The sequence below is a fragment of the Lampetra fluviatilis genome, chromosome 56 (assembly GCF_964198595.1).
Source record: "Lampetra fluviatilis chromosome 56, kcLamFluv1.1, whole genome shotgun sequence".
Taxonomy (NCBI): Eukaryota; Metazoa; Chordata; class Hyperoartia; order Petromyzontiformes; family Petromyzontidae; genus Lampetra; species Lampetra fluviatilis.
The window spans coordinates 1,371,782-1,385,317 of record NC_136330.1 but is presented as its reverse complement, the minus strand read 5'-3'; the positions used below and the strand labels follow the sequence as shown (position 1 = coordinate 1,385,317).

Genomic DNA, 13,536 nt, shown 5'->3' with positions numbered 1-13,536 from the left:
GAGTCGACCGAGGGGAGGCCCAGGACCGGTCCACCTTGGTGGCCATTTCTACCCCCAAAACCACCCCCAGTATTGACTACTATATTGATTACTACATTGACGACTATATTGACGACTATATTGACTACTATATTGACTACTTTATTTACCCAAGAATGTCTGTGTGTAACGCGCGTGACGTCACGCCACGTCGACCAGCCCCCCTAATTAATAATCATGAACGGGTGACGTCACTCCGCATGAAGAAGGTGGAGCGTAAACGAACATTTGTTTACGCAAAACAGCTTTCATTTTGACCTTTCTTTTTATGTAAAGTAAAGCTAATAATGAAATCAACGCAGCAACGAATATAACGAGCCAAAAAAAAGACTGTGTGTGTGTCCCGCGCGTGAAGTCATTCCACATGGGGCAACTCCGCCCCCCCTCATTAATAATCATGAGCTGAACAATTTTTCTATTTAATATTTCAGATTTACTGCAATAAACACCCGTCCTTGGACTGGCAAACAAGCTAGTTGACTTATAAAATTCCTCACGAGATGACGGAGGAGATATTGACAACATCTAGAACTGTAGCGAGATGAGAAAATGGGACAGATGCAGGGCAGAGAGACACAGACAAGAGGCAAACATGAAGTCAGATGAGACAAGCCGGTGATGATAGATTCATTAGCTCTTGAATGCTCATTGTGGTTTGAATCTGAGCTGGGATTTGGTTCACCCTGAATGTTGTTGCTTGGGCTCCCGAGGATTCCCTTACATTGCTCATGCCCCGCGCCCCCGCTAGACTAGGAGAACACAACGCTGGCAGAGAGAGAGAGAGAGACAGAGGAATATTTTCACGCCACAAATTGACGGCGTCCTCTCTAAATCTAAAGTCGTCGGGGTGACGGCAACGTGAAGAGGCTGAGGCGACCGGTGACTGGGAGCGACTGAAGCTGACGTCATGCGGCAGGGGACGCTTCCCACTAGGGCTGAACGATTAATCGATTTCAAATCGAACATTAAAACAATGCGATTAGCAAATCGCAAAGGCTGCGATTTTTTGAGATTTTAAAAGTACTATTACTTTATTGTTGGAATTGTTTTATTATTTATTATTTATTATTATAACTTTACTCATTTAACTTAACAATTTATCTATGTTTGATTGTTCTATTTCAGTTAAAACATTTTAATAAATACATGTTGGAAGCAATTCATATATTCTAAGTTCTCATCCTTGCATTAGAATATGTAGAGCAGTTCATATTTTGATGGTATCATGTGGTAATGCTGCATCACATGTTTTAAATCAATTACACAGTGAATATCGAACTGAAGCGTGACTTAAAAAAATGTCATCGCAAATCTAATCGCAATCTCTGTCAGAAAAATCGCAATTAGATATTTTCCCCAAATCGTTCAGCCCTATTTCCCGGCAGAGGGCGCCGACACTGAAGCCGCGTCGTGTGCGCAATCACAAATTTCGTCAGGGTCGGGCACTGCCGATGCAGATAAGGGGACTAAATGTTGGCACTGGATGTATGTTGAACTCCTGTCGCGCCGTACGTAGCCAACCGCGCCAATCGGAGGCGCGGTGACACCGGTGCATTGGAGGGAACGAAGATTGGTACTGAAGCCGCATAAAGTGCAAGCAATTACCGGCGCTGCTATTGAGGTTTGCCTTATTTCGTTTGCTACACACATGCAGCCGGCTCGACGGGCACATAAATGAAAGGTGACACGTGCAGTCCTGAAACTGCTTCATCACACCGCTGCTGGCAGAAGAGCTTTCCAATGCAGAGCTTCAGAAAGCCTCTCTCAAGGGAATGTTGGCCTAATCTTCGGCTCTGAAAGGTCAGCATTGACCCCGGCAGGAGTCAAGGCCTCTGAGGCTTGCGGATGCTGAGCACCGTACGGTTATAATCGGGGTTTCATCTCACTCAGGTCTGACAATATTTCCGGACTCATGGCACACCACATCCAGGATACCACTCACATATGGCCGCGACTGCTGATCGGTCAACCGGTGAATCGGAAAATATTCGGTGAGCAATGAGCCCTTGGTTGTGACTCGAGCTACTGCTGCTGCTGCACCGTGCGAAACCATGCACGTCTAGCACACGGGTCGGCAACGAAAATGACAAGAAAAGGCATTTTTTTCGAAATCTGTAAATAAAAAAAACACAAAGCATCAATAGCCGCGAAGCGCGTGAATACAAAGACGGCGGAGTGGCCCTCAATAAACGACGTCTCACGAAGCGGTCCTTAAAGAGCCGCTGGTTGCCCACGCCTGGTCTAGGACGCCCCCGCGTGAACGTTTCTCTGCACCGGTTTTTGCCGACGAGGCGTGCGTGCGTGTGTGTGCGTCGTGGGAGGGGCGCGCGTACGTTGTTGCTGAAGGAGAGCGCCTGCAGAGCCGTCTTCACGGCGTCCAGCCTCTCCTTGTCGCTCGTGCTGGCCGTGGGAGTGCTGTCCCAAGTGCTCTCCTTCAGGTACCTGCCGTTCAACACAGAGCCACCGAATCACTGCCTAAGCCACGCGAAGGGCCATCGCCGAGCTGGCCAGATGGTGACCACCTCGCCTGGTATACAGGAGGTCGTGGAATTCGGTCCCGACCCTGACGACGCCTCTTGTATATTTGGAGTTTGTGGTGTATCTCTCCCCAAGGTCGCATGGATTGTTCTACGGGACCACCGTTTTTTGTCCCTCCGCTTTTATAATCGACGGGCGTTCAGAGTATTTGGCTGCTATAAATGTTCACGTAAGCCGCTTCCCTGAGTTATAATTCGTGGCCAGTGCACCTCTGCAAAAGAGCCATCTAGCTCAGTGGACTTTACCTGTTAAAATAAAAACGTTGTTGGGTTTACTGTGTGTGCAACCCGTAAACATATGTCAGCATGCACACTGCAAGGCGGCGCGCACAGCAGCCAAACCGACTGCAGCAGCAGCTGCTGTGATCTCTGGAGATCGTTGCTTTGGTTGGGTCCAGGGTTGGATTGTGCCACTGTCCAACCAGGCCTTGCGATGAAATTGTTCCTGGAGCTTGGCCAACCCACACACGCTCACCGCAGTGTATGCCATTTGCCAGCTGATCGAGGTTCAGCTTGAAGTGGGGCCCAGTGTGTTATGGCCCAACTTGCTCCATCAGCAAATGCCCATTTGCTCAAGGTCCAAAACCAAAGCTATATTAGCAATGGCTCTGTTCTGTCTCTCCATTCATAAATCATGGGTTTTTTTAGTCTAACATTCAATTGGCTTTCCAGACCAATATCACCCAGCGGCAATATTTAAGCAAGCAAACTCTGGACCAGTTTCAGCCTCTTCAATCTCAAATTTAGCCTGGTTACCAGACGTTATGAATTATGGGGGCCCGTTCAACACAAAAAGCGATTAAAAAAATCTAAATATGTTCATATTCTTGGGTATTTCGGTAAAGCCACGTAAATAGATCAAATAAAAAAAAATCATACAAATAATAACAATATCAGACGTTTCGATCGCAACACAAGCAATCGTCATCAGGTGAGAAATATATCGGATGACGATTGCTTTTGTTGCGATCGAAACGTCGTGATATTTTTATTATTTTTATTATTTTCTTAGTATATTTTTTTATTATTTGATCTATCTACGTGGCTTTACCGAAAGCTTCAAATCTAGAATTTACCGAAAGATCCAAGAATATGAATTTCTGCTGTCACGAAAGCTTTAAGTCAAGATTTAAAATACGTTTAGTCCAGTGTTCTTCATTGCAAGGCCCGCGGGTCACTGGCGTCCCATGGTGACCTTTCGTGTAACCCCTGACGTGCGGCCCCCGACAACACAGAAATAGTGAAGACACTAAATAATAAAACAAATATATAATTGTTATCGCGGCATCTCTTGAGGAAGGCTATCGTCTCGAGAAGCTGTGACTTCTTGTCTCGTAAAGTCTGTTAAAAACTCTAACAGATAGGTGAAATTCCTCTCCGTAGAGGGTGTTAACTCTCGTGACTGCTTTTCGGTAAAGTCACGTAGGTAAAAAACCTAAGAGTATGAATCCTTGCAGTCACGAAGGCTTCAAATCTAGAATTAACACCCTCTACGGAGAGAAATTCCACCTATCTGTTAGAGTTTTTAACAGACAACGAGACAAGAAGTCACAGCTTCTCGAGACGCTGGCCTTCCTCAAGAGATGCCGCGATAACAATTATATTTTATTATTATTTATTTTTTACCTACGTGACTTTACCGAAAACCCTAAGAGTATATATAGTGAAGACACCCCATCACCGTGCTGCTGTCAAACCTCCAATGGCTTCAAATGTGTGGGGGGCCCTCACGTTGATTGATGTCTTATCGACAAAACTGACCCCCCCCACCCCCCCTCTGAAAACCGGTGAAGAACAGCGGTCTTCGTCCACGGCCTAACCACCTGGCCATGGCACAGAACCACACGGCTCGTGAAGGCAAGCGGCGTGACTCGCCGGAAGGACGCCATGTTGGACAGGTAGAGGTAGCTCCGCTCGTCGGCGGTGAGCCCGCCGGACATCAGGCGGAAGATCTTGAAGTTTCCCTGGTGCGCGGGCGCGGCCACCAGGCGAGACTTCTCCAGGCAGTAGGCGAACACTCGGGCTGCGCGCCGCGGGAGGGAGACAACCCCACCAAGTCAGCCTCACGGGCAGGAGAAGCAGCGAGCGAGCGAGAGAGCGAGAGACGCCAATGAACCAGAACGTGTGTTTATACTGCAGGAGGAATCCGATGAGCTGAGAAGCTGTTTTTTCACAGATGTTCAGTCGGGGCACGAGGGAAGAACGGGAGACGAGCCATTCTTCCCGTGACCGTTGCTCCCCGACGTCTCACAAACACTGCGCTTTAGGCGAATGGATAATCCAATATGTCACGTGCGTTTGTACGTTGAACTTCTATTGTACGTGTACGTAGCCAATCGTGCTAATCGGTGGTGCGGGGGAATGACAACAAACTAAAAACGAAATGGTAAATGCTCCATGTATAGTTTGTGATAATAGGATGCGTTGTAATTTGCTCAGCGGAGCTGAAGGAGTCAAGATTGTCGCGGGGAGCGTTATGATTAAAGTTAACATGAACACCTTCGTTCGTCCTTTCATTACCTTGCACGCGCTTCCCCTCGCGCGTAATCACAAACACACGCACAGGTTTGGAGATGTGTATACAAGCACATACTCGTGCTCACACAGATACGCATGTGTGCACAGGGTTGTATATACAACACATACATCGCCCTCACAGGGTGTTGGGGAAACTGCAGTTCACGAGCAGCCAGTCTCAGATCTTTTCCCCGCCATGGGATGGCTGCAGGCAGATTTTTTTTTAATATACATAAAGTGTAAATGCGAATCGTATTTCGCGTTGTTTTATTAATTCGTGCCCCCGTAACGTACGTGCCAAAAGTGATCCCTCGCTTGACGCGTTTTGTCTCGACGCGTCGCTTTTCCAGGGATCGCGTCCTAAGCGCGCTGAGCGAGGCAATGAGCGCATCGCGCACGGCCAGCGCCAAACCAACGCAGCCACGCGCGGGGAGGACCGGCCCTCGGCACGTCAGCGCCGAGGGTCTCACGCACCACGCCGGCCCCGCCTGCGGAGTCCGCTCAGCCGCTAATTTGCACGCGCACGGCGGAGCTTCGTCGCGAGACGCTCCTGGGTGCGGGGCTAACGGCCGCGAATTGGCGGGTCCCGAACTCCGCGGCGGCCGCGCGATGGGCCGGGTGAGGCTCGCCGCTAATTGGCCATCGCCCCCCCCCCACGCGCTCCCCCGTCACGCTTCGCCGAGGCGATACCTTCCGATGGCAATTACACCGGCGTTGTCGCCGCTGCTAAGGTGCTGGTCTGACACGCGGAACCCATGGATTTCCGCCTGTACTGTATTTATAAATCTTTCTACTGGCGCTGTAATGTGTGTGCGTTTTTTTCTTTCTCATTGCTGTTTCTTTTCCTTTCATGCAGGACAGCAACACGCAATTCTGGCCACACCTTGCCCCCCCCCCTCCTGCCATTGGCCCCGCCCACTGCTCGTAGGCCCCGCCTACTACTCAGGTAACCCGACTCACAAGTCGGGTTTGCGAGCATGTAAGTTGAACTTCTTTCGCACCGTACGTAGCCAACCGTGCTGATCGGTTGGCTACTACCCAGGTAGCCACGGTAACTTCTGCACTTGTATAGCTCCGCCAGGAATTAAAAAGTAAACATAAAAAAACTTTTTAAAAACACGCTTTCATGAAATGTACTAAAAAGTTAAATAGTAATGGAAGAATTCCACGACTCCAGGAAGTGGCCCCGAAGCTTGTTATAACATAAGGGACCGTGGCCAATTACAGCCAACGTTAGTTGACCGTGGACAATTAGACTCAAGCCGAAAGATAACATATACAAAATAATGTTTAAAAATATATATTTTTTTATAATAGAATATAATATTGTCATCAGTAAGACACAATCATACCAAGTTTGCAGTCGATACCACATTGGGAAGTGGGTTAAAATAGAGTTACAAAATCTGAGGATACAACAACAACAACAATAGACAAAGTGAGTTAAATGAAAGCGTGTCATAAAAATTTATGTTTCACAAACGGCTGGGGGCACCGCTCCAGCCTGAAGCGAGCGGCGGCACAAGCTGGCGCACCGCGCACCTCCCACAGGGCGGCCGCTCCGCGCGTCGAAGTGGATCTCCAGGTGCTGCGAGAAGCGGCTCGACTCGGCGTTCACGGGCGTCACGGCGTTGCCGAACGACTCCAGGAGGCAGCTCACCTGTCCGGCAACAGGCACAGCGTGCAAAGACAAAGTTTCCTCCCCCCACCCCGTATAGCCTCAACAGACCTGTGGGGCAAGTGCACATACACACACACAATCATGGTGTGCTCACGTGGCGCCAAGGCCAAACCCAATCTAACCAGGGATTTTCTCATCAGAATCTGGTAAAGACGAGTGAATTTCAAATGCCATTGTGGTTAAGGGCAGCTCAACACCTGAGCGATCAGTTGAGCAATCCAATCGCTCTCTCTCATCGCCTGCTTACATGTGGACATCTCCGGTTTTCAGAGCTCCACTTCATCAGTCCCACGCACTACCGAGTTGCATGCCACTCATCATAGAGGCGTGCGCCTGACTTCCGAAGATGGCTGCGAATTGGGGAGAGCCTTCATCCAGCAGTGGACTGATCATGGATTGATGACGAGTCTGAGGGTGCGAGCATCGGGCTGGAATTGCAATTGTTCGGGTCAAGCGTTGGGCGTGAGTGCCGCGGTGCGGGAAGAGGAATGGAGACACACACTAAATAAAGAGTGTACACACACACAAGGAATGGAGAGCTACTCTGCATCCTTTAGTACAAAAACAAGGGCGGAAATCACGTAGCACTATTTAAACAAAGAGGGAGGCGGTGATCATTTCAGAACCAGGAACACAACCCTATTTTTCCCACGAGGTCGATTTATTTGTCGAACAAATCTTTTCCTAACACGGCATTTTCCAGGAACGTAACCCCCCGCTTTCGGCGAGGTCTGCTCGCATAATCCCTTCATCCAGCTGAACAGCGCAACGCCAAAATGCCACCCGCCCTTCCACCACCCTTCTTTGCTGTTCTCCCCCCCCCTCACCTCCGATTAGCACAGTTAGCTACGTACGTTTGTGGAAGAAGTTCAACACACGTACAAACACACGGAGAACCGTACGTCCGGTGCCGCACGCTCGTCCCGGTGCCGTATTAATGCTGCACGCAAGTACGGAATTCCCCGCAATTCCGAGCGGATCGCAACTCCGTTAAAACCGTAGTCAACGGAGAGCGTGCCGAGCTGTATCCGCACCGAGCGGTGGTCACCAGCTTAGCGGGGGGCTTAGCGGGGGACGCGTTGCAGCCATGCAGTTGAACATCACCGGGCGCTTTCGGCCGCGGCGGATTCTCACTCGGTGCTGCTTTTTATTTTCGTGGCAGAGCATCGGACGCAAGCACGCGGGCCCTCTTCGCCTGCAATCACAGCCACCGCCGCCACTTGAACTTACACACGCGCAATCTTGCCCTTTCACCCCGCCTCCTCCAACCCGAATTGCTTCGGTGCAATTTGAGGGAGATAATTAGCCACGGAGGGGGGGGGGGGTCCCTCTCTATTTGCGCGGTGCCCCTCCTGAGAGCGACACAGCTGCCGACGCACACGGAGGCGTGAAAGCCAACCTGGTCATATTTTAATCTAATCAACGCGTTCAAAAAATTAAAGGTTAAATGGCTCGAGGACTCTCCAGGAATACACCAGCACCCACCCCCTCTCCCCTACTCTACCGTACCTCAAGTGCGCTTACATAAGCAGCACAACAACACGCGACATCTCAACTCCCAACATTGAACAAGCAGCACTCACGCTCCGTGCAGACACTGAGCTTCCACGCCACTTCAACTATTTTAACGGGAAAAAAAGACAAGGGAAGGTGAGATGGAAGGATAAAATAAGCAGGTATACGACAGTGGCTGGCATGGCGTGAAAAAGCGAGGGAGGGGGATTGGGGGAGGTAGGAGGGAAGGGGGAGATGTGGGGTGGGAGAGAGACCTCCCAGCGGCAGCTTTCCCTGTGCAGTAGTGGTGGGGGGTGGTGGGGGGTGGGGTGACATCGCCCATGCTGTAGACGCTTGGAACAGGTGAGAGCACCTGCACCTTACCCCACGGCAACACGTGCGCTCGCTACGGATCACTGCGGTTGTCCCCATCTATACTGCATGGTGGACAGACGTCGGTGACGCCGAGGACTTTAGGAAACTTGCGGCAAAATTAAAACGAAAAATTCTCCATCGCGGCGGTGCGTGGGACTCCATGGACTCGTTACGAGGCCATCGGCTCGCGATGCGTCACATTAAAATAATTTTAGCCATGAAAGCGAAAAGGGCAGCAGGGATCGCAGCATTCGTACGCCACCAACTCACGACAGACTGACATCTCCGCATTGCTTCCAAAAACGTTCGCAGACCGTTTTGTATTCGAATGGCCCGACCGAGAGGCGAGCTTCTTCACGCTGTGGGCGCTAGGAAGCCTCAACGAAGCGCTCGCTACTCCAGCTGACATAATGGCCAACCCCCCGCTATTTAATTAGAATAGAATGGTGGGGTGGGGGTGGGGGATGAGCCGAGACCTTGCTTCGGCATTCTTACATTGCACGGTCCATCACGAACGCGCGGCGTTTCACAGCGAATGTCGACCGTGACTCCAGCATGCCAATGGCACAACTCATTTTCGAATGACGTCAGGAGACCTTCAATGTCCGCAGTGTAGTACTTGGGGCACAGTATTTCATGATGAATACACCCGTGGCAATAACCAGGGTGGCCTGCTGGATTAGAACCACGATCCACTGGCACCGCTAGGACATGTCACCACCATTGCCATCAATATTCATTGTATTATGTTGAACGTGACAACCTGTCCGTCACGTGAAGGTCTCTGCTGGTGGCAGTAATTGGGGATCACATTAGGTACGTCTCGAGTCGAGACCTTTCATCGGGAATGTTTAATTTAAGAGCGTCATTGTTACCCCTAGGGTATCATTACTGGGTGAAGGCCTGCTGGTGATTACACCGAGAGGGAAAATGTGAAATTAAAAAAGGGAAGGTGAGCATAGACGTGTCTTGATATAGCCGGATAATTAGACGTAGATGTCATTTATAACTAGTTAGTCTGCATAAAGAATACATTTGGATCTCACGCAGAGCAGTATGACTCTGTTGCTATTAAATCTTGATTTTAAACTTTCGTGACTGCAGGAATCCTTGCTGCCTCCTTGCTGCGTCAGAATAGCCTGTGGATGGTGATATCGCAGCTGCTTTGGAGATGCCTTCACGTAACACCGAATCCAGACACTTCGAGGGGAACCCCCTTTCCTACACGCCCTGCAAAGTGAGAAATCATTGTCGCTTGCTACAAAGCGAGGATGCGGTTTAATTACGGGCAGCCGAATACCTGGATTCAAACCCCTGCATCGCAATGACGATGCTGTCTCAGTGTTTCTCTGACTCTGGAGCCTCTCCCCCCCCACCCCCTCCTCCAACATGCCATCGTAATCTTCTTGGTTCTTTCGGTAAAGTCACGTAGAATGGAAATAATCAAATAATAAAAATAAAACATTATAAAATAATTCTCACGACGTTTCGGCCACAACGCAAGCAGCCGTCATCAGGTGAAGACCATGTCTGTCGGGGAGACAGCGAAAGAACCAAGAAGATTACGATGGCATGTCGGAGACAGCGTCTCCCCGACAGACCTGGTCTTCACCTGAGGACGGCTGCTTGCGTTGTGGCCGAAACGTCGTGAGAATTATTTTATTATGTTTATTTTTTATTATTTCCCTTCTACGTGACTTTACCGAAAGAACCAAGAAGATGAATCCCTGCAGTCACGAAAGCTTTAAATCGAAAAATGCCATCGTAAGTTTCCGAACGGCTACTCGTAAACACTCACGTGCAGAAGTCGCGCCTGCAGCTCGGGTCCGTCCCCAGGCCCGCGGCGCAGCAGGTGCTGGGCGATGTGCTTGCTCGCCTCGCTCTTCCCCGAGCCGCTCTCTCCACTGACGCGCACACGCAAAGACAAAGATCCCCCCCCCCCGTATAGCCTCAACAGACTGCTGGGGCAAGGGGCCGTCCATAAATAACGTGACGCACCTAGGGGGTTGGGGGGGGGGTCAGACATTTGTGACGATGTGTGACGAGGGGGAGGGGGGGGGGTGAGAAATGTGACGTCACATCAAAATGCGCAACTTTAAATAAATATGGACAACACGTTCTACTTAATTAAATACTACTTTTTAATAAATATGTTCTCCTACAACATCAGAGTGCAGCGCCACATTAAATACGCACTACAATGACAATAGTTTAAAGCGGGGGGGGTCAAAAATCGTCCAAAATCGCGTGGCGTCTTTTATGGACGGCCGCCAAGCGCTGTTAGCGAGTAGCAACTGTGAATTCCAGCACGCCACACGACGGGGTGGGTGGGGCCCGCACCCCCATGCTGCCGGCTGCATTCATCTCAACAGTGCTGATATTCACATACACCGCAAAGGGTACTTATTTAAGGCTGAGTTGACCTAGAGGAGGTCCAGGACCGGTTCAGATATTCGCCACCGTTGCTGATCGTGAGCGGAATCGAACATGGGTTGCTCGGCTTGGAGCACTAACCATTACACTACCACTCCCCAGCTATGTACAAAGAGTACACACACACACATAGATGACACCGATGTACTCTGTAGTCAAAATTAAATATGTTTACAGTCAGAGTGAGAGAGAGAGGTCAAGCCAGCGTCCACAGAGGACATCGGTCCTGAGGAATTGGCCACCTTCTGACACACGCATCCACAGCGCCAATCATTGGCCAGCTGAGTTCATGTTGAAGGTGGGCCCAGTATGCGATGGACCAAATCCAGGACCAACTGACCGCATGAGCAAACGCAATGACTCTCGTAAAGAAGAACTTTACGAGAGTCATTGTGTCACCCCATGGTACAACCAGGCGGACGCGGACAGATGCACACACAGACGTACGGACAGACAGAGCTAACGCATTCATGCTTTTCAACTCTAGTTTTGGAATACGTTAATAACAAAAAAAGAACAAAAGTTCTTTATGGATGGGGAGAAGGGAGGATTGGGAGACTGAACATTGGTGGAGACAGCCGCTCAGAAAACAGCGACGATAACCTTTGCATTCGTTAGAGAACAGAGGAGTCGCAAGCGGCGTGGAGTGAGAGGCAAAGAGAGTGGAGGGGATGTGGTGCATTTCATCTTGGAAACAGCCTCGGTATTTCGAATGAGACGCTTCACAGAGGCTTTCACAGCCACAGCAGCAGCAGCAGCTGTAATAACCCTTGGGAGAGCGTGGCTAGGGAGAGGTAAGGCTCGTCCCAAGATTACATGGGTTAGGCTCGAGAGAACATAATTTACAAAGATAAAGGGGACGAGATCGGAGGTGGCTTTGGGGAGCGAACATGAGCCAAATAGCCATTGCTGTGGAGGATGAGGAGGGCGGCAGGCAGTCAAATATTTCAATATCAGAGAGACGGCTTTGCGTGAAGTCACGAGCACTTCACCGCCGCCCCCACCCACCCACGAGGCAATGCTCTCTGAGTTACTGCCGAGCACATCCATAGGCAACCCCTAAAAACATCACCCTCCCTCCTCCCTCATCGGTAAGCGGCTCGAAGCAACGACAAGCGTCACGGGCAACCGACTGCAAGACCCCCAATCATTCACCCGGGCTGCTGCTCCCTGGACGCCCCCAATATGTACATGTGTACGGTGAACTTCTTTCACACCGCACGTAGCCAACCGTGCTCATCGGAGGCGTAAATCTACACAGCGCCCCGGTGAGACTTCGGGCCGCGGCTAGGTGTCGAGGCCTGACGTTCGCTCCACGTTCTGGGAGCTTCTTCAGGAACACGTGGGAGAGAAGCCTCGGAAGGGGCGATACTTCTTCAGGGAGGCCAGGAGAGATATCTGATCTCTTGAAGCTGCAGAGGCTTATAAAGGACGTCACTCAAATGGGTTTAAGTTGGTAGTTGCATGGACCTCGTCACGGTTGGGCAATGGTGTATTTCCCTGTGTTGAGTCAAGAGAAAACTCCATCTCTGCACTTCGACAAATTCCATCTTCAAGAACACACGTTAAGCCTTTGGAAACACTGGGGCAATGCTTATCTTCATTGCTGTGGGCAGGAACGAGCATAATAATACTTTTACAAATTCAATAAAAAATAAATAACAGCCATTTGTGGTCTCCTACCAAGTGACACAGAGAGGATGATTCCCACTAAACCAGATCTAGAGGTACCGTGAGCCGATGACACTTTTCCCTGAAAACTGATCAAATATATAGGCTCTGCTCGAGATCTGGCCTAGCAGGCAGGGCCCAGGTTCCCATAGTAACTCTACTGTGTGAACTAAACATCCATCAGGCCTGCGAGCAGCAGTACATAAGCCATCGATAGGGCCACCATTTAGAATGTTCTTCCAGGTGCCACGTGCTATCAGGCCCTATCCAGGCCTAGTCCTAGATAGGCAGGGTCCGTATCAAGTCACGTTTGTAGGAAGAAATAAAAACTCCCACAATTTTTTTAAGATAGAAAATTTGCACAAAAAAACAGTGCCATTTCAAGCCCATTAACATTTCATAATTACACCGAAATCTGCGTTAGATGCATAAGAAATCCCGAAGGGCAAAAGGTTTCCACAAAGGGCCAGCTGCTATCTCCATCCATGCACTCCCACTTCTCAATTGCTTATCTCATAGCGCCCGAGAGGACAGTGCGCTCCCCTCCGTGAACGCTGCCCAACAAAACCTCCTCGTAAATCAGTGGGGTGTTGGGGGTAGACACACTTCCCCACTCATTTGCAATTCAACCGTAGGCGACTTCACGTTCAGACCCAGAGGCCCTGCGCAAACAATCCTCCGCCGCCGCTGAAAACCTCTCCCTTGCGTCAACGCAGACATGGCAAGGGAAATGCAGAAATGCGCAACGTACTGGGCCCCCCGGCCGCTTCATTCGCAGCGTGTGGCCAA

General features: G+C 50.2%; 1 protein-coding gene across 1 annotated transcript in view; it reads right to left on the bottom strand.

Moving 5' to 3' along the window:
• Positions 1–13,536, bottom strand: part of LOC144950119 (unconventional myosin-XVI-like) — a 38,343-nt gene that overhangs the window by 2,255 nt on the left and 22,552 nt on the right. Inside the window, exons 7-11 of the mRNA XM_078880180.1 lie at positions 10,442–10,547; positions 6,636–6,753; positions 4,452–4,599; positions 2,373–2,481; positions 2,080–2,098 (exon numbers count right to left, since the gene is read on the bottom strand). Coding sequence (XP_078736306.1) covers positions 2,080–2,098; positions 2,373–2,481; positions 4,452–4,599; positions 6,636–6,753; positions 10,442–10,547 — 500 coding nt within the window. The remainder of the gene's footprint in view (positions 1–2,079; positions 2,099–2,372; positions 2,482–4,451; positions 4,600–6,635; positions 6,754–10,441; positions 10,548–13,536) is intronic.